General features: G+C 42.5%; 1 protein-coding gene across 2 annotated transcripts in view; it reads left to right on the plus strand.

Moving 5' to 3' along the window:
* The first annotated feature begins 1,045 nt into the window (after positions 1-1,045).
* LOC308517928 (cytochrome P450 3A12-like) overlaps positions 1,046-25,097 on the plus strand; it is a 38,130-nt gene continuing 14,078 nt past the window's right edge. The window contains exons 1-8 of one of the 2 annotated variants that reach the window (XM_081089477.1): positions 1,046-1,132; positions 3,695-3,747; positions 9,279-9,378; positions 12,633-12,746; positions 13,001-13,089; positions 14,434-14,582; positions 20,993-21,120; positions 22,442-22,508. In XM_081089477.1, coding sequence (XP_080945603.1) covers positions 3,713-3,747; positions 9,279-9,378; positions 12,633-12,746; positions 13,001-13,089; positions 14,434-14,582; positions 20,993-21,120; positions 22,442-22,508 — 682 coding nt within the window. In that variant the 5' untranslated portion in view covers positions 1,046-1,132; positions 3,695-3,712. Of the gene's footprint in view, positions 1,133-3,694; positions 3,748-9,278; positions 9,379-12,632; positions 12,747-13,000; positions 13,090-14,433; positions 14,583-20,992; positions 21,121-22,441; positions 22,509-25,097 lie in introns of those variants that run through there. The other variant, XM_081089476.1, reaches the window with a different exon arrangement.

Below are 25,097 nucleotides of genomic sequence, written 5' to 3' on the forward strand. Positions count from 1 at the left end.
TGGCAACATATATACTGTCTGATGACATTTTAAATTTAATTGGTCATGTTTAATTTCATTCCATTTAATCCTAGATTTTTTTAGTGAGATAACACTCTTTCTAGCATGTTCTCTCTGAAGGATAAAAAAAAGCGCTGTTGGTTCAGAATTTTTGGCTGCAAAAGTGTGGAATTAACCTCATACTTCTAGAATAATATCAGGAATATGAGTCCATTGTACAAATATATACTTCTATGACATAGATTGTACATATGTTTTTAAATATACCTTCCCAGCCAGTTATTTTAATGTCACACTGCAGGTGAGTAAGCGAGACTGTGAGCCAGTGATGACAAGAGAGGCATCCAGGTAGCAGTATGGATGGGTTGGGAGAATATTTCTACCAGATACTCCTGGTCCTGGTCTCACAGGAGGTCAATAAGAGGGCAACAGTGCAGGCATCTCATCTGCTTGAAGCCTGGGGATAGGGCCACCACCAAAGTCACACTGTGTGGTCTGGGTCTGTCACTAGACACTGGCACCACTGTCTAAACAACATTGTAGTCTTAGAAGACACTGGTACAGTAGCTGCACCACAAGTGAGTAGCTGTAGAGTAGGCAATGCCCTCTGTTGGCAACACAATGTAAGTGCAATAAAAATGATTGGCTTTCCTGTTAGCACCTTTATTTGCACCAAAAGCAGCATTTCTTTACCAAAGAGAGGAAGCTGGAAAGAAAAGTTAATTTAGCGCACCTTCTGCCTTGATATGGAACTATGTGAGTTTAGAGACTAGGCCAGATCACAAGGTGGGATCAATGTTGCTGACACATTCACTCAATTGCTTGGCCTCCCTTGAGAGTTTATGTAACATGTTGAAAGTTCAGAAGCAGAATCGGGTTTAATTGACTTGCCATGGTAATTATTGCTGTGGGAGTTGTTGTTACTGCTTATCACCGACATGTTCACTCCCTATGGCTGTTGCAGTTCTGAGTCAGTGACTGGCCAGCCCCAGGACCTGATCCATAATCTGTAACCGGGCTTTCTCTTTCATTTAATAGATATGGGACCTATACACATGGACTTTTTAAGAAACTGGGAATCCCTGGGCCGACACCCCTACCTTTTGTGGGCACTGCCCTGGCCTACCGCCAGGTGAGTGCTGTTTGGCCTTCTTCTTCTGCTTCTTATGGTTCCAAATCGCAGCTGAGTTCCCTAGTAAAAGGGCCTTGCTCAGGAGGAAGTTCTGAGGTTTCACACTTTCCAGAAAAGGCACCATAGGCCCCGCCCTGCGCAGGCCAGGTTTACCCCAGGCTCAGTGTCCGCTGTCAGGAGCCTCAGGGGTTGGCTCATTGGGGCAGCAGAACTCTCAGCTGATCCAGCTCACACCTTGTCCCTATTTGTGAGCATCGTGAGGAGCATTTTCTTTCTGCGAGGTGCAGGTTCCCAGGAAGACAGACTCACACTTAGGATTAGGAGAGAAGCATGAGGGACGCCTGGGAGTGCCCCATGAAGTCGGATGTGCCAGAGTCAGACTGTCCTGCTCACAGGATATGCTCTAGGACAGTGATGGCGAACCTTTTGAGCTCGGCGTGTCAGCATTTTGAAAAGCCCTAACTTAACTCTGGTGCCGTGCCACCTATAGAAATTTTTTGATATTTGCAACCATAGTAAAACAAAGACTTATATTTTTGATATTTATTTCATATATTTAAATGCCATTTAACAAAGAAAAATCAACCAAAAAAAATGAGTTTGCGTGTCACCTCTGACACGCGTGTCATAGGTTCGCCATCACTGCTCTAGGACCTGGTCCAGGGGTCCTCAAACTACGGCCCGCGGGCCACATGCAAATACAAATATTGTATTTGTTCCCGTTTTGTTTTTTTACTTCAAAATAAGATTGTGCAGTGTGCATAGGAATTCGTTTAGTTTTTTTTTCAAACTATCGTCTGGCCCTCCAACGGTCTGAGGGACAGTGAACTGGCCCCCTGTTTAAAAAGTTTGAGGACCCCTGACCTAGTCAATCAATCTGACCAATCGAAGTGCCACCACAATTACTTATATCAATAAGGTCCTATGGAGTTGGCAGTGGTCGGCAAGCTATGGCTCGGCAAACCGCGGTTCGCGAGCGACATGCGGCTCTTTGGCCCCTTGAGTGTGGCTCTTCCACAAAATACCGACTTCTGCGCATGGGCCACAAAGTTTCAATCGCACTGTATGTGCGCGTCCACACGTGGTATTTTGTGGAAGAGCCACACTCAAGGAGCCAAAGAGCCGCATGTGGCTCGCGAGCCGCAGTTTGCCGACCATGGCTCTAGGTAGCCCTTTCTTGACTCCTCTTGGATAGCTTTGGAACGTCAGTGTATTAGGCAGCCCAAGTTAGGGTTTTTTTAAAAAAAGAAACTAAACCAAAAAGCAGAGTTATATGAAATTACTAGAAAAAAGATGATTTGACAAAATTATTTTAAAATCAAATTAAACTGAATGGCCCTGGCCGGTTTGGCTCAGTGGATAGGGCGTTGGCCTGTGGACTGAAGTGTCCTGGGTTTGATTCTGGTCAAGGGCACATGCCTGGGTTGTGACCTCTATCCCCAGTAGGGGGCGTGCAGGAGGCAGCTAATCAATGATTCTTATTATTGATATTTCTCTCCCTCTCTCTTCCTCTCTGAAATAAATAAAAAATATATATTTTTAAAATTAACTGAATGGAATGTCCTAGGTGACACATGGAGTGTGAATTTTGGCAGAGCCTTTGTGATTAATACAGCCATAATGCTTCGCCCAGGGCAGAAAGCTATGAGCTCATGTTTATTAGGCCAGCGGGCAGAGTCATCTGTGCAGGCTGCTCTCTGCCTCAGATTTTCTTCCTGAAAGAGAGAGGCTTGATTCTCAGATGCTCATTCTCCCAGGTGAGGTCTCAATGCCTTTATTAGTCTAAGAACTCTCCCTACTGAAAAGACAGTAATTTCCTGTCTACCTTCCCCAGACCAACCCCAAGACCCACATTTCTGGGACCTTCCTTTGCATAATTAAAATATCAAATATCTGAAACTTAGCAACAGGAAGATGTGTTTTTTTAATTACAGAAGTGAAAACACAGAGAAACTGTTTTAATTTGCTCTGTCCTTCTGGAGTGGTAACATTTACCAATCTTTTCTGTGTTGAGGTAGAAAACTGGAAAGCGAGTCACTCACTCACTCACTTCCCACTCAACAAAGATGCCTTAGACGTGTTTAAACCTGCTAGACTAACAGTGGTCCCTGGTGTCTTAAACTTCCTAATGCTGCTGGGGCTCATGAGATAAATGAAAAGGATGCTTGACCAGGAGGTCAAAGAGTGTGCAGGTCACTCTTACTCTCCCTCAGCTTCACTTCTGGAGTCTATGGAGGTAATAATTCTGGGGTTATGAGATTCTAGAGACAACACATGCACAACAAAAACCCTTTAAAAAGACAAGGAGTTACTTAGTATCATAAACAAGGGCAAGTCGAGTGTCAACACTACTTGGAGAAAATTCAAGAGTGATTTTAAATTCTGTTTCAAACATCTCCATTTTCTCTCTGTTCCCCAAGACACCTCTGCAGAAGAGCTTCCTTCTACCTGCCCGTGAAAGACAGTAAGCCTAATTTCCAGGGATCTGAGTAATATTGGTCCCAGTTAGAAGTAGAGTTCAGTACATTTAGGTTAATAATCTAATTTTGTTTCTCCTTGCAGGGTTTTGGGACTTTTGACATGGACTGTTTTAAAAAGTATGGAAACATGTGGGGGTGAGTATTCGGGAAACTCTCCTTGGATAGACACGGTTTTGATTGGGGACCCCATGGCATGCAGGACAATCTCAGCCCAGAGCCTCTGGGATAAAGCAACTACTGTAAAGCTTTTGGAGGCTTGTCCTCTAGGACCCCAGATGTCACCAGGTGTCCAGGCTGCATTCGGAATCAGGATGGGGAGTTGCAGGTTATCATTCTCTGAAGACTTTGATGGCCTAGGGACTCCTGGTGGCACTTTCTGTCCAGTGTCTCATTATTCCCCTCGTCTCCACTTTCCTTCCCTTAGTGAAGCAGGGGATCCCTCGGGGGTGAGGACGACGGGGCCCCAACGCGCTAGGGCGTCTGCATGCACGACCCAAGGGACCAGGTTCATTGACGCAGATCCGTTTAATTGAGGAACTACAGGGGTATATATAGCATGAGGGGACCAATCAGAGGGAGACACGTTGCTATAGGCGACCAATCAGAGGGAGACACGTTGCTATAGGCGACCAATGGCTGAAAGGCTGGGGTACTATGCATGTGGCTCTAGGAGTTAGTTCAGGCGGGCATTGCTACTTCCTGGTGTGCCAAGGAAGCATGTCATGGTGGAGTGTGCTCACACCATTGCAACAGCCACAGCGCTGAGACATACTTCCTGAGCTCTACTACATCTCCCCCTTCCTTTCTAATTAGCGCCAAAGCAAAGGAGTTGTCACTACTCAGAAGGAGATAGAAGGGTGGCCTTATAGACGGGTAAAAGGAGTAGCAGAGGCACATGCCACTGGAAACTGGGAATACTAACTGGTATGAAAACGCCAGGGTGAGGTATCACAGTCCACAGTCCTTATCTGTGTGCACCCGTGCTATTAGCGGTGATGATGGCACACATTAATAAGAATAACGTTCCTGCCGATGGGTTCCCCTCTGGCGCCATGCGCGCGGCTTGGTCTTGTAGAGCCTTGATGTCACACCAGGTGATGGGGTGAGCTCGTCGGTGTCTAGGTCGTCTCCGCCGTTGGGGCTGGTTCTCTTTTATGGTCAGGTCCTCCATTTCCTCCACGGGGGGCGATGGTGGTGATCTACGGCTCATCGCTGATGGTGTGGGGTTTGACGTCATGAGCAGGGATCCATGCGGGACTCCCATCACCTTCTGGAAAAATACAAGCAAACCCTCTCCCCTGGGTTAAGAGCGGGTCGGGGCCTTTCCAGGCTCCAGTGAGTGGGTCTCTCCACCAGACCAAAGGAGAATAAATTGACTGGACTATTTTGACAGTAGAGAAGGGCGTATATTATAGCTCTGAGTTCTCCTACTTGTGCTGAGCCTTGATAAGTATATCTAAGGTAAGTGGGGTTGGTGGAAGTTTTAGGGGACTTTATTATTGCTGCACAGTAATGCTTCCCCGCGTCAGTGAAGCACTGGGTGCCCTTTGAGGGAGCCGTTGACAGTTGGAGGTGGAATGCGGGAGTTGGTGCCCTTTAAGGGAGCCTTTGACAGTTGGAGGTGGAATGGAGGAGTTGGTGGTGCCTTTTGCAAATCCCACCAACAGTAACAAAACCATGATGGTTTGGGAGCTGAGCCCAGGGTGGAGGGAGGGATGGAGACACGGCTTCCATGCGACGAAGCCGGAATGTCAGAGAAGGGGGTAACGGTTTTTCCTCGTGGACCTCAGCAGGTCGAATCCTTTTCAAGACCTTCTCCCAAGTGGAGGGGTCCCAAATGGGGGCCTTGATTAACCACAGATTGGACTGTAATAGATACTCCCAATGAGTTTGGAGTTCCTTTTCAGAGACCTTAACTTGCCTGCTCTGCAGTAAGGCGTGGAGCGCGCGCTTGTGGCGCTCTCGCCGAAGGGGGAAAGTTTCCCATTTTACTGTAGAGGGTCGCTCACCCGTCCAGCCATTCCAGGGGCCCCACATTCGGGCGCCAGATGAAGCAGGGGATCCCTCGGGGGTGAGGACGACGGGCCCCCAACGCGCTAGGGCGTCTGCATGCACGACCCAAGGGACCAGGTTCATTGACGCAGATCCGTTTAATTGAGGAACTACAGGGGTATATATAGCATGAGGGGACCAATCAGAGGGAGACACGTTGCTATAGGCGACCAATCAGAGGGAGACACGTTGCTATAGGCGACCAATCAGAGGGAGACACATTGCTATAGGCGACCAATGGCTGAAAGGCTGGGGTACTATGCATGTGGCTCTAGGAGTTGGTTCAGGCGGGCATTGCTACTTCCTGGTGTGCCAAGGAAGCATGTCATGGTGGAGTGTGCTCACACCATTGCAACAGCCACAGCGCTGAGACATACTTCCTGAGCTCTACTACACCTTAGGTCTCTTTTAATTGAATGAAATGCATTATTTCAGACCCTTCTTCTTTCAGACTTTTAATAAAATCCTAACCTGAGGATATGTTTTTATTGATTTTAAAGGAGAAAGGGAAAGAGGGAGGGAGGGAGAGAGAGAGAGAGAGAGAGAGAGAGAGAGAGAGAAAGAGAGAGAGAGAGAGAGAGAGAGAGAGAGAGAGAGAGAGAAATGTTAGAGAGAAACATTGATTGGTTGTCTCCTGCACATGTCCTGACCAGAAATCAAACCCACAACCTTTTGTTGTAGAGGACAACACTCCAACCAACTGAGCCACCTGGCCAGGGCAGATCATTCTAAACCAGCCGTGGGCAAACTACGGCCCGCGGGCCGGATCAGGCCCGTTTGAAATGAATAAAACTATTGAAAAAAAAGACCGTACCCTTTTATGTAATGATGTTTACTTTGAATTTATATTAGTTCACACAAACACTCCATCCATGCTTTTGTTCCGGCTCTCCGGTCCAGTTTAAGAACCCATTGTGACCCTCGAGTCAAAAAGTTTGCCCACCCCTGAACTATCCTCATAAATGTCTATCATAATCTCTTACCCACATGATTGACTATTCATTAAAATCCAAAATTCTTCATTTTAAATTTGATTTGTTATATCCTTTTGAAAAAGGGCTGTGGGTCTAGGTCAGTGGTCGGCAAACTGCAGCCCCCTGAGTGTGGCTCTTCCACAAAATACCACGTGTGGGCCTGCACGTAAAGTGGGATTGAAACTTCGTGGCCACACTCAAGGAGCCAAAGAGCCGCATGTGGCTCGCGAGCCACGGTTTGCCGACCACGGGTCTAGGTAAACAGAATGGAAAACCATGTCTGCTTGGCTTTGTTTTTACCTCCTCCACACATGTGGAGTTTGGGTTTTAAAAAATATTTAAGCCAAGACTTCTCAATAGAGGTTTAGTTTATACAAGTATTGCGTTACCTACCCTATTCTACTGACTTTGAAGAGATGTAGGATTTTGCAAAGTGGCCTTGGCCAGTTGCAGCGGCTGTTCCCACTCGGAGCTGCTGGAGGTGTGGTGAGAGCTGCAGGAGAGGTGTAACGTGGTGTTGTGTCCTAGAGGCAAAGGGGGAAAGGCTTTGCTTCTCAGTACTGTTTCATCCCCTTTCAAATCCTCAGAAACCATAAGGTTCTACTGAGCTGGCAGGGTCCAGAAAGGCTACGTGATGGAGTAGAGGGAACACACAGCACTGGGTCACCACTGGCCCAGCTCCAACTGCCTTCCCAACATTGACCACTTGTGAGCTCAGCATGGAGTCACTTTCGTTCTTTAGAAAGTGGTTCTCGCGCTTGGGTGTGTATAAGCACCAGCTTGGAGAGTGTGTTAAACATGCAGATTCTTGGGGTTTAGTCCCCAGCAGCACCGAATCCGTAGTGTCAGGGCTGGAGCCCAGGAATCTGAATGTTGCCTGGTATTGTAACAAACTCTAAGGCTGGTGTGAGGTCATTAATGTAGAGGGTTACCCAAAACCGTGTGTCTCTCCACCCAGGTGTTTTGGAAAAACACGATGGGGAGAAGGGAATCATCCAAGAAATATAGTCAATCAATCTGACCAATCTAAGTGCCACCACAATTACTTATATCACTGCTTCAACACTAAATGTACTTGACACCCCCTTACACCTTCTGAGCTTCAGAAGAGTTTTTGGAAATGGGCAGCATTAAGTGCAGGGGTCCTCATCCATTTTTATATGGATCACAAAACGGTTAGAAAGTCCTCTGAGGAGTCAAAGAAAGAATAGATAAGACTTGTGGGAAATTTCCCATTATATTCTAGTTAATGAAATGATTTATAGTAAAAAATAAAATGCTAGAGGACAGTGTTACTAAACTTATAGCAAACCTCATGTAATTCAACTTATAGTAAACCAGCCCGGAGATGGCCAGGTTGGGATGTATCCCAGAAAGAGTCAGCTTGTGTGGTGTGTGTGTTAAAAGTGGCCCTGCTGCTGGCTGAGTTCTCCTACATGGGGCCCGAGGCCCACTTAGGACCCACAGATAGAATAAATATAATGAAAAGAAAAGATTTTTAAATGAATAGTGCACGCTCCTTTGTATGTTTTATTCTCTTTGTCCTTTGTTTTAAATATTTCTAAACTTGATTCTACCAACCAAGGACTTCTCTCTAATAGTTAAAATACTTCCTTTAAGCAATTGTAAACCAGTAAACACACTTTAGAAAATAGGGCAAAGAAATAACTCATATTTCTACTCTATTTTTTTTTTTACATTCCGAGTCTTTTGTATTTGCAGACATATTTTTTTGTATTTGTGATCAGTATGTCTACACTTTTCATCTAATACTTTGTCATATGTATTTTTTATGTTTTTATATATCTTCTAAAGTATATTTTAAAGTAACTGGGTGTGTATGTTTTTTTTTCTGTTCTCAGATAATTTACTGGCCTTCATCTATTTACTAATTTAACTTTCTTTTTGATAACTTGATAATGAAATATTTGAAACACACAAACAATTATAAAGACTCGTATAGAAAATTCCCACAAAAACACCACCTGAGTAAACAAATTCGGCAATGTAACAGGATACAAAATTAATACCCAGAAATCTATGACCTTTCTGTACACCAATAATGAACTCACAGAAAGAGAAACTAAAAAAACAATCCCATTTACCATTACACCATAAAAATTAAGATATCTAGGAATAAACTTAACTAAGTAGGTAAAAGACCTGTACTCGGAAAACGACAGGACATTGAAAAAAGAGATAGAAGAAGACATAAACAACTGGAAGAACATACCATGTTCATGGATTGGCAGAATCAACATCATTAAAATGTCCATACTACCCAAAGCAATCTACAGATTCAATGCAATCCCCATTAAAATACCAATGGTATATTTCAAAGACGTATAACAAACTCTCCAAAAATTCATCTGGAATAAAAAAAAGACCCCGAATAGCCACAGCAATCCTGAGAAAGAAGAACAAAGTCGGAGGGAGAGTGAGGTAGAAATATCAATGATGAGAATCATTGAACACAGGCTCCTGCACACACCCTTCTGGGTATCGAGTCCACAACCTGGGCATGTGCTCTGACCAGGAATTGAACCGTGGCCTCATGATTCAGAGGTTGACGCTCAACCACTGAGCCAAACCACCTGGGCTGTCCTGTTCATTTTAATCAGTTCTTTTTTCCCAATTTAGGTTCTATGATGGTCGGCGGCCTGTGTTGGCGATCACGGATCCAGACATGATCAAAGCAATCCTAGTGAAAGAATGTTATTCTGTCTTCACAAATCGGCGGGTAGGTATTCATTCCTTTTAAAACTAAATTGTTATTTATATTTACTATTAAAAAAATAATAAACAGGAAGTTGTCAGAAAATATATCCATGTAGGTCCCATGTCATGTGCCCTTCATTCTGTTTCTCCCAATAGTGATGTCCTATATAACTATAGCACAACATCAGAGCAGATATTTCACATTGGTGCTATCCAGAGCTTATTCAGATTTCGATAGTTTTATCTGCACTCATTCGTGTGTGTGTTGCTTATAAAATTTTATCATACATATAGATTTGTGTAACTACCACCACAGTGAAGACAGAACTGTCCCATCACCATAAGTCTTCCTCTTATTATTCTTTTATCGTCACAGTGTGTAGCTTGCCCTTTCCTTTATGAGAGTCCTATGCAGTGCAAACATTTTTTTTAATTGATGAAGCCAATTTATCAATTTTTCCTTTTATGGGTGCCTTTTTGTGCCTAAGTCCTAAAACTCTTCTCATAGCCCTAGGCCCCAAAGATTTTCTTCTATTTCTCTAAATATTATATAGGTTTATATTGTACATTTAAGTATATGATCCATCTTGTTCTAATTTTTGTATAAGGTGTGAACTGTAGGTTGAGTTTCTTTTTTCCCCTATGGATGTCTATTTGCTGCAACACCATTTGTAAAAAGGCTATCCTTCATCCATCACCTGCGCCCCCCTCTCTCCCCGCCAACACACACACAACTCCTCCTAAGGGAAGGACCACGAACCAGCTCATGCCCAGCTTGGAGGAGTGTGTGGCAGACTTGCCTAGAAGATGACTGTCTTGGGCTGCAGAGCCGGAAATGGCAGCGGGAAGGAAAGCAGGGAGGGGAGGCCAGCACAAAAATACAGGGCCTCCCGAAACCGGTTTGGCTCAGTGGATAGAGCGCCGGCCTGCGGACTGAAGGGTCCCGGGTTCGATTCCGGTCAGGGGCGTGTGCCTGGGTTGTGGGCACATCCCCATTGGGGGATGTGCAGGGGGTGGCTGATCGATGTTTCTCTCTCATCGATGTTTCTAGCTCTCTCTCTCCCTTCCTCTCTGTAAAAAATGAATAAAATATATTAAAAAAAAATACAGGGCCTCCTCTCTGAATGGCCCTCGTATTGTCTTCCTAAACCATTATATCTGTGCATGTCTCATTACAGTTAGACCTAAAGCAGCCCCACCTGCACACCCACCTGGACTCCAGATCCTCCGGCACATACCTCACTTGCTTATGAGGCTCGTTTATCTGTGGAACAAAGTTAATGTTTCTGGTGGAGGCTTGAACTGGCCAAAAAGACTGTTGTCTGAGCTTGGTGTCATGTGCTAGCAGGTGGGAGGGACAGGTTCTGACCTGCCAAGTCTCCTAGCAATATTTATCTTGAGAAGAAGTGGACTGTAGGACTTGTTGGAAACAAGGGCAGGTCCTATTTAGGAGGCGCTGGGCTGGAGCAGATTACAAGGGAGTTTGGGTTTGTTCATCTCTCCAAAGGTGCATGGTTTGGACCTTCAGGCAGCCACCCTGATACTAAGCACTGACCGAACAGCTGCAGGGAACTGGGCTGGTACTATGCACAAGCCCAGCCACGTACGCCAGTGTTGGCTGCTGGAGTGGATCCCAGGACTCAGGGTGGTAGCACAACTCGGGGCAGCTCTAGTGAGCGTGGAGGGCGGGAAGGCAGGGCTCAGGATGCTAGAATCTGCAAGTGTGAAATCCTGTGGAACTATCAGCAGCAAAACCAGCAGGGTGTTCACAGAGGCTGTGCTGGCTCTTGGTTTCCTCAGCAGCTGTTGAGGGCTGGTGGGGTCTTCTGCAGAGCAGGACGTGGGAAATCATGACTAGCAGTTCCTTCTCTTCTTCTTTGTTCTTTGCTGTCACTAGATTGTTCATCTAAGCCAGCAGAGTGGGCATAGTGAAACTGAAGCAGGCCATTTGTACAGCGCCCTGAAAGGGTAGAGAAAATTGGCACTTACCCTGTTGTTCCTTCCGTAGCAAGGGCAAGTCTCTCAGGCTGCGGAGTCCCTCCTGGCTCCGAGCGGTGCTGGCCTGGGGGGTGACATGATGCAGGCAAAAGGAAACTATTCTCCCTACCCATTCTGTTCAGTTATTCTCAGGGTTGTTTTGTGTGTGTTTTTTCTCCACTCGGTGGCTGAAGATTCTTGAATGAACTACTGAACTCTCCTAGACCTATTTTTGTGTGTGGATAGCTGTCCAATTGTTCTTTGTGGGGCAACAGAAGCTGGAGTCTCTGACGTTGCCATCTTAGTGATGTTACTCCAGGCTTTCATTAGTAAATGTGATGTTAGCTGTAGATGCTCTTTATCAAGTTGAGAAACTTTCTCTCTCTTCCTAGTTGGTGAGTTTTTTTTAAAAAATCATGAATGCACAATGGAGATAGACATTTTAAAACAAAACATAGTGTTAAAAGATGGAAGTAAGTCTCAAGTAGGGTGGCTTGATAGGCCAGTCCCAGCCTGAAAAATAGAATTATCTCTTCCTTTTCCTTCTTCTATCCCTGGTGGAAAATATAAGGATTTCCATGTAATTTTATTATTTGTAATAATAACAAAGAGATTCCTAATCTTTTAAGTATTAACTACAGTGGGGCCTTGACTTACGAGTTAAATTCATCCTGAGACCGAGCTCGTTAAGGAGCTCGTTAAGGACCTCGTTAAGGACCTCGTTAACTCAAATTACTCTGTCAACTCAAAGCAAAAAATTGGCGGAGAAACAGCTGGTATCTCAAAAAACTCGTTAGTCGGGACACTCCTAAGTCAAGGCCCCACTGTACTTTTTTTTAAAAAAACACCATATCAAGACATTCTATTTTTCAGTTTGCTTATGTTGTATATATAACTAAAAAACAACTGGTCTGAGGCAATATACAATTTGCCAAAGCTATCTGGCTAACAGTCAAGAATCCCTTTCTATTCTGCACAGCCCTGGAGGATATACTAGGACTCATTCCTATGTTTTCCCCTGAAAAAGCCGTTTCCCCAACCCATGGGTCATTTGCACTGAAAAATATGATTAGAATAAAGGCTGGAAACCACATCAGGTGGCTAGATGTCTCCTGAACCTTCATGAGATGCTAGACGTTGGGGATAAATATTTATTGAGTATCTAGCATAGGGCCTGCTACTAAGTAGATAGTCACTAAATATTTGTTGAATAATTGATGCCCATTTAACAAATTTTCTTCAACTGTTGAAAACTCCAAAACTTATGCAGGGCAAAATGTCTTTTGCTTTTAATTCTAGCCTTTTCCTGCAGTGGGGTTTATGAAAAGTGCCCTCTCTATGGCTGAGGATGAAACTTGGAAGAGAATACGAACATTGCTATCTCCAACCTTCACCAGTGGAAAGCTCAAGGAGGTAAGCGTATAAGAAGATACTTAATTTGAAACTTAAAGAATGCATCTGGGGACAGGTAGAAAGTAAGATCGTTTCTTTCCCAAGGTAGCCTGCTGAATTTGAGCTTCCTAATAATGGTCTTTTATCTTTATGTCCTAGAAGTGACATTATAAGATTCATTATAAGATATCACTTACTGCTCCATGCTTGAGAAAGCCAGGTCTTCTAGTACTCGAGTCTTCCCAATTAACTGTGTTGTTGTGTTTTGTGTCTAGATGTTCCCCATCATTGGCCAGTATGCAGATGTGTTGGTCAGCAACATGAGGAAGGAAGCAGAGAAAGGCAAGCCCATCACCTTGAAAGAGTAAGTAGGAGGCCAGCTGCTGGGATTTGGAGCTTGTCCTCAAGACCCCCCAGCCGCCTGCCAGAGCCCAATTCCCACTGAATTACTGTAATGACCAGACAGAAGTGGGTGTGTGGTGTTAGAACTCCAATGGGCTACCCAAGAGGATGTGGCTCCTCCAAAAAGCAGGGCAGCCAGGAGAGAAAGATCTTCTGCTGTGTACATGAACCAGGATTAATTTGTCTGCTTACTTGTCACCTTGGATATTCCTGAAGACAAAAATACGTAGTTTAGAAAGTAGAAACATGATTGTACCAAAGTTTTCAGTATAGAGGATGTGAAATACTGGCAGGGGAAGGCACTGGTATGTATTAGTGAGCAGTGGGTGGAGCAGGGAAGTTACAATGTGGAACTTGGAATAACTTCATGATTTTGGTGAGGATATCAGCAAAATATGAAATATTAAACCTTCCCACCACTTCTCCTTTCTTTAGTCTCAAATTAAAGAATGTCCTGTATAGACTATGGGTAGGGTGAGCATGTCATTTATTGTCTAAATTAAGATATGTTTAACTATGCAGGAACAGCACAGGTAAAGTGGGACTCATCTGGGGAAACTGGGGACATAAATGATCACTTACTTATGGGATTCCCCCAAATTGATTTTGGGGTGATTTTTAAAATTATTTCTTAAACCAGAAACATTCTTTTTCTTTCTTTCTTTTTTTTTTTTCAGAAACATTCTTAGTCCTTACATTTTACAGAAATGAGTGTGCCCTGAGATCACTGGACTTGAGGACAGTGGGTCTCTCAGGAGCTTTAGCAGGAGTGCAGAGAAGGAGCGATGGCATTCCTGGCCACTCAGACCAGGGTGCTGCTGTTCTGTCAGGTGCTGAAGCAGAATCAGCTCTGAGTATAGACACTGGGGTGAGGCAAGACCCTTGTCAATGTCACCTTTCTTGACTCCACTGGGAGGAGTCATTACCTACCCATGGTCCTGCTCAAGCACAGTATGGCTACTATTGTCCAGACTCAAAACACACTACTGTAATTTGCCTGATTATGGGTCTCCTTCCCTCTGACTGACCTCCTATTGCTCACAGGTGGGTCTAACTTGCCTTGGTGTCCCCATAACCCAGCACAGGGCCAGCTGTATCACTGGCATCTGATAAACACCTCATGATGGACTGTGACAGGAGCATAGATTCTTTAGATGATCCAGCCGATGGTTTTGACAGTTGTGTAGCTCTTTATCTGTCTTTGCCTGGGCATATGAATTTACATGTTCTTTGTGTTGTGTGTGCTGGTTAAAGATAGTAAGGAGGTGCTGATTTTGATTTTCTATGTCTTTATTTCTCTACTCAGCATGTTTGGGGCCTACAGCATGGATGTGATTACTGGTACATCATTTGGAGTGAACATCGATTCCCTGAACAACCCACAAGATCCCTTCGTGGAAAATATCAAGAAGCTCTTAAAATTTAATCTCCTTGATCCATTCATTCTCTGCCTAAGTATGTGGACTACTGTATTTTTTTTTATTTCTCACGCATTTCCTACCTCCTTTCCCCACCTCTTCTCTCTCCCTCTCTCTTTGTCTCTCTTTGTCTCTCTCTCTCTCTCTCTCTCTCTCTCTCTCTCTCTCTCTGCTCATTTGACATATCATTCACATAGTATTTAATTCATCCATTTAAAATGTGCAATTCTATCATTTTTACAACCTAGTGTCTGTCAACAGATAAATGGATAAAAAATGTGGCATAGATAGATAGATAGCTAGATAATAGATAGAATGGATATTATTCAGCCATAAAAAGGAAGAAAATCTTGCCATTTGCAACAAGATGGATGGACTTTGAGGACATTCTTCTAAGTGAAATAAGACAGACAGAGAAAGAAAAATACTGTAGGATCTCACTTATATGTGGAACCTAAAAAAATGCCCAAACTCAAGAAAAACAAGAAATGATTTGTGGTTATCAGAGGCAGAGTTTGAGGTTGGGGGTTTTAGTTGAAGGTGCTCAAAAGATACAAACTCTCAGTTATAAGATAAACAAGAGTGTAGATTCTTAAAGTTCTAATCACACAGAAAGAAAAATATTTTTAGCTATGTACAGTGATTTATGTTAACTAAACTGATTATGGTCATTATTCCACAATATATGTATATGAAGTCATTATGCTGTATGCCTTAAATTATGTCAATCATAACTCAATGAAATGGAAAAATTGTTTTTAGGACATTCAGAGATATGTGCAGCCATCATTATATTACCTAGATTAATAGAAGACCGGTGTACAACATTTGTGCACTCGGGGAGGGGGGAGTCCCTCAGCCTGGCCTGCACCCTCTCACAGTCCGGACCCCTTGGGGGATGTCCGCCTGCCATGGAGGTGGGAGAGGTTCCCACTACCACCACTGTGCTTGTCAGCTATGAGCCTGGCTTCTGGCTGAGCAGTGCTACCTGTGGGAGCGCACTGACCACCAGAGGGCAGCTCCTGTGTTGAGTGTCTAACAGCAACATTCCAGTTGTTCTGCCATTCGGTTGATTTGCATATTAGGGTTTTATTATGTAGGATTTTTGTCAACTTAAATATATGGTACTTTTTAACATTACCATTCCACTCCCCTTAGCTCAAAGCAACTTCTAATCTACTTTCTGTCTCTGTAAATTTGCCTATGCTGGACACTTCATATAAATAGAATCACATATGTAGGTTTTTGTTGCTGGTTTTTAAAAATTTAGGCTCATCCATGTTGTAGTATGTATCAGTATTTTATATTTATTATGACCCAATAATATTCCATTATATGAACATTATGTTTGTTCATTCATCAGTTAATGAGCATTTTGGTTGTTTCTACCTTTTGGCTCTTGTGAATAATGCTGCTGTAAACATTCTGTACATTTTTTTGTGATAACCTATTTCAATTTTGGGGGGGTTCGTTTGGTTTTAATTCTTCCACCCCGGGGGTGGAATTGCTAAATACTATATTAATCTGTGTTTACCTTATCAAGGACCTGCTAAACTTTATTCTACAGTAGTGACACCATTTTACATCCCCATCAGTAATGTATGAAGGTCTGAATTTCTCCACACCCTCACCAATACTTGGTTGACATTTTTCTATCTTTTTTATTATAGCCATTCTAGTGGGTATGAAGTAGTATCTCATTGTGGCTTTTATTTGCATTTCTCTAACGACTAACGATGTTGAGCAACTTTTGATATATTTGTTAGCCATCTTTGTATCTTTTTTAGATAAATTTCTATTCAAATGCTTTGCCCATTTACATTTGAGTTGTTTGTCTTTTTGTTGTTAAGTTGTAAGGATTGTTTATATATTCTAGATAAAAATTCCTTATTAGATATATGAGTTCAGAGTTTTTCTCCTATTCTGTAGGTGTCTTTTCTTGTTTTTTTTTTTATGTTGAAACAGTAAGACTGACAAAATTTTAATAAGGTTTATCAAGAAAAGAACCCACAATCAGCCTATATCTCGATGTAGTGTCCTCTTTATCATTATAAAATGTCCATCATTATCTCTCGTTACCTTTGTTATCTTGAAATCTATTTTGTCAGATATACGTTTGTCTACATCTGCTTTTCTGTGAATGCTGTTTTTCACACTTTCACTTTGAGTCTAACTTTGTCTTTGCAGCTTAGCTGTATCTCCTGAAGACAACATATGGTTTGGTTTGTTTTTTTGATCCAATCTGCTACTCTGTGCCACTTTATTGGTTAATTCAGTCCATTACATTTAAGTAATTATTGCTGTATGAGGATTTCCTATAGCTATTTTATATTTTGTTTTCTGGTAGCTCTGTGCCTCTATTGGATTTTTTCCTTTGTGTTCTGTCTGTTGTTTTCATTTGATGGTATTTCATACTCCTTTTCTCTTTCTTTAGCTATATGTCTCAGTTTGTTTTGTTTTTGTCTGCGGTTACCATTAGGCTAGGAAAAAGAAAGTTTCATATATAAACTAGTCCTTTTTCTTTTGAATGCATCTGATTTCCATCCTCCTTTGCAAACAGACTTTTCCCTCCTCCCTTTTCTGTTTTGGTTGTCCCTGTTTATGCTGTAAGTTTGTTGGTGATCTTACTCATAGTTTTGTGATCTTCTGTTCTTTGTTTCAGGTAGAATAACCCCCTTGAGTGTTTCCTGTAATGGGGTCTTCTGGTGATAAATTCCCTCAGCTTCTGTATGTCTGGGAAAGTCTTTATTTCTCCTTCATATTTAAAGGATAACTTCGATGGATATATTATTCTTGGCTGGTAGTTTCTCTCTTTCAGTAGTTTGAATATTTGGTTCCACTATCTTCCAGCTGGTAGAGTTTATGCAAAGAACTCTGCTGATAACCTATTGGGTTTTCCTTTAGAGGGTGTTTTCTTCTTTTCTCTGGCTGCTGTGTTTCCAAAATCTCTGAAGGAAGTTGAATCTTTCCTAAAGTTTGGGCTCCAGAAAGTAAACGTGGAGTTCTGTAAACCTGTGGTGGTTAAACACTGGAAGGGCCCTTGCTGGTTTGGCTCAGTGGATAGAGCATCGGCCTGTGGACTCTTTTCTTTTTCTTGGTAGAGTCCTTTGGAGCACAAAATTTTTCATTTTGATGATCTACAATTTATGTATTTTTTATTTTATTGCCTGAGGTATGGGTGTCATGTATAAGATCCATTGTCAAAAAAAAAAACGATCCATTATCAAGTATGTCATAAATATTATCACTTGGACCAGGGATTGAACCTGCAGTCGAGGTACATGCCCCTGACCAGGAATCAAACCCATAAGCCTTTGGTCCGAGGGCCCACGCACTAACCACTGAGAAAAACTGGCCAGGGTATATCTATTTCTTTTAGAGTCAGTTTCTATAGTTGTGTCTTTCTAGAAATTTGTCCATTTTATCTGAGTTATCTTATTTATTGGCATACAGTTGTTTATAATATCCCCTTATAGTTTTTTAATTTTTTAATGTCAGTAATAATCTCCCTTTTTTTATTTCTGATGCTAGAAGTTTGAATTTTTTTTTTCTTGGTCAATTTATCTAAATGTCTTCAAAGAATCATCTTTTGATTTCATTAATCTTCTCTATTGTTTTTATTCTTCATTATATTAGTTTCTTTTTTTAAATTAAATCTTTATTGTTCAGATTATTACATTTGTTCCTCTTTTTTCCCCCCAAAACTCCCCTCCTCCCAGTTCCCACCACACCCTCTGCCCTCACTCCCCACCCACTGTCCTCATCCATAGGTGCACGATTTTTGTCCAGTCTCTTCCCGCATCTCCCACACCCCTTTCCCCCCCAAGAATAGTCAGTCCATTCCCTCTCTATGTCCCTGATTCTATTATAATCACCAGTTCATTCTGTTCATCAGATTATTTATTCACTTGATTCTTAGATTCACTTGTTGATAGATGCATATTTGTTGTTAATAATTTGTATCTTTACCTTTTTCTTCTTCTTCCTCTTCTTAAAGGATACTTTTCGGCATTTCATATAATACTGGTTTGGTGGTGATGAACTCCTTTAGCTTTTCCTTATCTGTGAAGCTCTTTATCTGACCTTCAATTCTGAATGATAGCTTTGCTGGATAAAGTAATCTTGGTTGTAGGTTCTTGGCATTCATCACTTTGAATATTTCTTGCCACTCCCTTCTGGCCTGCAAAGTTTCTGTTGAGAAATCAGCTGACATTCGTATGGGTACTCCCTTGTAGGTAACTGAGTTTCTTTCTCTTGCTGCTTTTAAGATTCTCTCTTTGTCTTTTGCTCTTGGCATTTTAATTATGATGTGTCTTGGTGTGGTCCTCTTTGGATTCCTTTTGTTTGGGGTTCTCTGCGTCCTGGACTTGTAAGTCTCTTTTCTTTCACCAAGTAGGGGAAGTTTTCTATCATTATTTCTTCAAATAGGTTTTCAATATCTTTCTCTCTCTCATCTTCTGGCACCCTTATAATTCGGATGTTGGTACGCTTGAAGCTGTCCCAGAGGCTCCTTTACACTATCTTCGTATTTTCAGATTCTTTTTTCATTTTGCTTTTCCGGTGTGGTGTTTTTTGCTTCTTCGCATTTCAAATCTTTGACTTGATTCTTGTGATCCTCTGGTCCACTGTTGGGTGTCTGTATAATAGTCTTTATTTCAGTCAGTGTATGCTTAATTTCTAGTTGGTTCTTTATCACAACATCGAGGATCTCATTAGATTTCTTGTAAATCTCATCAAGTTTATCGGCAGTTTCCAGAAAATTATTGAAAGACCTTAAAAGTGTGGTTTTGAGCTCTATATCCTCCATTTCTGTCATGTTTCTTTGTCTCCACATTTTTTATGCTTTCTTGGTGCACCCCCTTGTGGTTTTTGTGTGCAGTCTTGTTGTAGTTAAGCCTTGATTGTTGTAGGTAATACTGGGGGGGATTTGACCTCCAGGCCAACTGGCTAGGAGAATCAGCTGCGTCTGCAGTGAGAGAACTTCTGTGCTGGATCTCTAGGGCGGTGCTAATCTAGCCTTTGCCTGAGTCTATCCAGCAAATGCCTCTGTGCAGGGCTTGGGCGGGGCGGGTCCCAGGGGATCTACAGGGCGGGCGGAGCGAGCAGTTATGGCTGTTCTCAATCCCGTCCCAAGGGGCTCTGCCTCTCAGAGTCCCAGCAACCGCTGCAAACCTCGGAGAGAAAGCTGCCTTCGAGTTCCGATCGAAGCCAGACAGTCCCATTTGAGTCTGGGTCCCTAGAGACTCGCCCAGATCTGGAGCTCAGAGTCTGAGACTAACTCCCGATTGAAACAGACAACCACGCCCTCAGCCGCCAGCCCGCTCCACATGCACTCCGCACCTTAGTATTTTACTTCAGCACTGCGCCTCCTCTGAGTCTCGGTATGCTTTTCTTTTTCCTCCTAGTTGTAGAGCTTCCGCTCAGCCAGCCTTCCTGTGGTTCTGGATGATGTCCGTTCTTTCTTTTAGTTGTATTTTTGAAGTGGTTGTTCGAGGCAGCAAACTCCAGGGTTAACCTATGCCGCCATCTTGGTTTCCCCTATTAGTTTCTTTCTTATCTGTATCATTGCTTCCTCCTGCTTGCTTTTGGTTTTGTTTGCTCTTTTTTTCAGTGTGTTAAGGAGAAAAGTTTGGTTATTGATTTGAGATCATTGTTCTCTTTAAATGTAGACATTTATAGCCATAAATTTCTCTCTGAGCGCTGCTTTTGCTACATCCATAAATTTTGGCATGCTTTCTCTTAATTTTTATTTATCTCAAAGTATTTCCTAATTGCACTTTTGATTTTTGTAGGACCCATGGATTATTTAGAAGGGTATTTTTAAATTTCCACATTGCAGTGAGTTTCCTAGTTTTCTTTGTTATTAATTTCTAATTTCATTCCATTATGGTTGAAAGACATACTTTGTATTATTTTTATCCTAGCTACAAATTCATTTTTTCAAAATATACTTTTGTTAATATTTATATTATTATAGAATGCATATTTCCAATAAAATTTTCAGAATTGTTTTAAAAGACAAAGAAGAATCAAGACTCGCCTATAATTAAACTCTCAGATACAATCATTGTTGACATTTTAGTGTCTAGTGTTCCACTGTGGCCATGCATGTGTATCTGACTACTATTTCTAGAACAGGGTGATTAATTAAATAAATCAGACTCTGCTCTGATTTAGATAAAAGACAAAGCCATTCAGGGATGTAATCCTGTTTCTTTATTCATTCAAAAGATGGGGAAGGGGCCATGATCTCACTGCTATAGTGATGGCCCGTCTGTGTGGACTTGCCCTTGTGCAGCCACGGGCTTGGAAGTCTGAGCACAGGGCAGAGAGGGACTGGCTCCTGGTTGAGAAGCCTGGTGTCTTTTACTCTCCTCATTGGTAGAGAAAATTATAAGTGCTCCCGGTACATTTCATATTTTCATTGTGCTTTCTTTTTTCTTGCAGCACTCTTTCCATTCCTTGGCCCAGTGTTTGAAGCATTTAATATTTTCCTGTTCCCAAAAAGTGTGACTGATTTTTTCAAAAAATCTGTAAAAAGAATGAAAGAAAATCGCCTCCAAGATAAACAAAAGGTAAAATCTGGTAGTGGTTACATGAGTGCGTTCACGCTTTGATAATTTATTGAGCTGGATACTTATGATTTGTGCACCTCTCTTTTTTTAGGTAGATAGAGAACTCTAGGTTTACAGGAGGAAAGTTCTAACATTTTGTGGGGAATGAAGAAGGTGGAGGTTAGGAAAGGAAATAAAAAATGAGTCAGAGAGACATTGTCTAAAATGTAATATAATAATAGGCACAAAGGTCAGTATATCACTGCATGAATATTATTGAGATGAAAAGTTTTCCACTTCCCTTCAGTAAATTATCAAAGTATAAAAGTTGCTGTTTAAAATTTGTTTTCCTGGTATAGTTCCTCAGAGTTAAAATTGGCAAAGAATCACATCAATTCCAAGCCTCTTATTTTACACATTCTGCAGTGGAAGTTCCCAGCAGGCCCCTGGGGGAGGGCTCTATGTTAAACTGAAGCCTGCTCAGAGACTGGATAGGGCAGTAGTCATCTCTGGGCATTGAGGTTGCAAACTGGCTAACCCAGCTTTGCCTTCATGGGCCTGGAGGCCAGCACAAGAATGTGTCTACAGGCCATGGGGATAGGATTAGGTACCCCGGAATTGCACTGAACGTTGTGGAGAGTTCTGGGATGGTGGCACTTAAAGGTGCTCCCAGAATAACTGCCAATGAACTCTTCAAATATCAGGAGATTCATCTATGTGGCCATTCATTAAGAATTAAGTCTAGAGAGAAAGAAAGGTTTGAGGTCAGGGACATTTTTGTGAGCATGTAGGCATGATAGGAGAGGGAGCAGGTAATTCTTTGGCTATATTCAAAAGTAAGCGAAGCTGAAGATCAGAGAGAGTGAGGACCAAAAAGCAGCTGGGCATGATGGCTGGATCTTTCTCAGGTAAACACCCTGCTCTCCAAGATTTGTAGCTGGATGTTTTTATTCACTGATAACTCAAGCAACACTAGGCATACTTCTGGATTTAAAAGGGCCATCTTATCAGGAAAGAAATTTAGTATTGCACTTTTTTGTTGTTGTTAATCCTCACCTGAGGATATTTTTCCATTGATTTTTAGGGAGAGAGGAAAGGAGAGGGAAAGACAGAGAAACATCGATGTGAGAAAAACACATCGATTGGTTGCCTCTTACACAAGCCCAGACCAGGGCCTGGGCCAGGCAGGAGCCTGCAACCAAGTTTTGTGCCCTTGGCCAGAATCAAACTCGGGACCCTTTGATCTGCAGGCCGACACTCTATGTACTGAGCCAAACCGGCTAGGGCTAGTATTGCACTCTTGATTTATTTCTAACATTGAAATTTTTCCTTCTGCTTCCAGCACCGAGTGGATTTACTTCAGCTGATGATTAACTCTCAGAATTCCAAAGAAACAGACTCCCATAAAGGTAAACAAGGCATCCTTCAGAGGGCCAGTGTGGGGAGGCTCAGAGGTAGTTGACAACCTTAACTTGGAACACTTGGTTAAAATTATGTTCACTAGCTTAGTTTACTATAAAGTTTTATTTTTCATTTGTAATTAATAAGTAACTTGGGGGAAGCCTTTCAGACTAAGTAAATAATCTGTTCCTCTTGAAACTTTCACCTACTAGTTTTATCATCATGAATGGTTTTTGACTAGTCATTATTAATAGGATGGTTGCAAAATTATGACATTTTAATTCCATCATTTCTTCTACATTTATAAATTGACTAGAGGCCCGGTGCACAAAATTCTGCATGGGTAGTGTCTCTAGCCCTGGCTGGCAATCAGGGCTGATTGGGGCCTTCCTTCATTCCACGCTACCCCCTGGTGGTCAGCACACGTCATAGCAAGCAGGTGAACTCATGGACGGTCAAATTCCTAAGGGGACAATTTGCATTTTAGCCTTTTATTATATAGGATGTTTCATTGTAAAGTTTTCTGTTCTCTCTCACTTATTATTTATTTATTTATTTATGTCAATATGATCTTATATATTATAAATTTACTCTCATACATCTTTTTTTTGTGATCAAATTCTTTTAGGTTTGTTCACTGGAGTTCCTTTAAGTGGGCTCTGGGTTTCTTCCTTCTTTCATTTTAATATTTTCTTTTTCCAATATAGTTTTTTAGGGTAGTTTTAGGTTCACATCAAAATTCTATAGAAGACTTAATATGCCACCTCCCTCTACCTATACACAGATTCCTTGATTATCAAAATCCCTCACAGGTGTGGATTATTTGTTATAACTAGTGAACATTTAATAACACATGATTATCACACAAACTTCATAGTTTACATAAGGGTTCACTCTTGGTATTATACATTCTAGGGTTTTGACAAATGTATAATGGCATATACTAGTATACAGTGTCCAGTATCATTTTTACCTATCATTTTTTAAAAAATATGTTCTTATTGAATAGATTTCAGAGAGAAGGGAGAGGGAGAAATGGAAACATCAATGATGAGAATAATCTACTGGCTGCTTCCTGCACACCCCCTACTGGGGATCAAGGTCGCAACCCAGGCATGTACCCTGACCAAAAATTGAACTATGATCTCCTGGTTCATAGGTCAATGCTCAACTACTAAGCCAGCTGGGCTTTACCTCTCATTGTTTTTGTGTGCACTTCCTTGCTTCCTGGCGTGAGAAAATTTTAGGTTTCTCTTTATTTCCCCTGATCAAGGCTTGAGTCAGTCATTTCTCAAGGAGCTTTGGTCACTTTAGTAAGAAGTGATATTTAGAAACCAATATCTATGATCTGGGAACGCTCATTCCTACTAGGGCGTTTCTTCTTCTAGATCTCCTTAGTGGACAAACCTAATAATATGAACTATATTTACACAGGTCTGATAAATATAAATATTTCTATATATACTCATAACTAGACCAAGGATTCCCTCCCCTCTCAAATATCTGATTAATAACTTATTTCCATAATATAAATAATCCCATTATAATTAATTTTAAACTACCAATAGTTTGACAACCATCTCACAAAATGTTTGAATATTTAACATTTGGTTCCAGAGAGCAGGGATGAGATGACTCTAATACACCATTATAAATACACTAGAGGCCTGGTGCATGAAATTCATGTGGTGGGTGGGGGTCCCTCAGCCCAGCCTGCACCCTCTCCAATCCGGGACCCCTCGGGAGATATTCGACTGCTGGTTTAGGCCAGCAGTCGGACATCCCTCTGGCAATCTGGGACCACTGGCTCCTAACTGCTTGCCTGCTTGATCACCCCTACCACCTCTGACTGCTGGCCTGATCGCCCCCTAACTGCTCCCTTGCCGACCTGATCGCCCCCTCCCCTGCCAGCCTGATCACCCCTAACCACCTCTGCCTGGGCCACTACCACCATGGCTTTGTCCAGAAGGAAGTCGGACATCTGGAAGATGTCTGGTTCACCCAATCTAATTAGCATATTACCCTTTTATTGGTATAGACCAGAGGCCCAGTGCACAAAAATTTGTGCACTGGGGGGGTCCCTCAGCCTGGCCTGTGCCCTCTCGCAGTCTGGGACCACTCGGGGGATGACCACCTGATGGCTTAGGCCCGCTCCTTGGGGGATTGGGCCTAAGCTGGCAATCAGACATCCCTCTGGCAGCCCAGGACCCCTTGGAGGATGTCCACTTGCCAGCAGGGAGCAGGCCTAAGCTGCAGTCAGACAACCTTAGCGCTGCTGAGGTGGGAGAGGCTCCCACCACCACTGCTGTACTGGCAGCCATCAGCCTGGCTTGTGGCTGAGCAGAGCTCCCCCTGTGGGAGCACACTGACAACCAGGGGGCAGCTCCCGCATTGAGTGTCTGCACCCTGGTGGTCAGTGTGTATCATAGTGACCAGTCATTCCCAGTCTTTCTGCTGTTAGGGTCAATTTGCATATTACCCTTTTACTATATAGGATAGAGGCCTGGTGCATGGGTGGGGGCCAGATGGTTTGCCCTGAAGGGTGTCCCAGATCAGGGTGGGGGCCCCGCTGGGGTGCCTGGCCAGAATGGATGAGG

Source organism: Myotis nattereri (genome assembly GCF_964212035.1).
Source record: "Myotis nattereri genome assembly, chromosome: 4".
In the NCBI taxonomy this organism is placed as follows: Eukaryota; Metazoa; Chordata; class Mammalia; order Chiroptera; family Vespertilionidae; genus Myotis; species Myotis nattereri.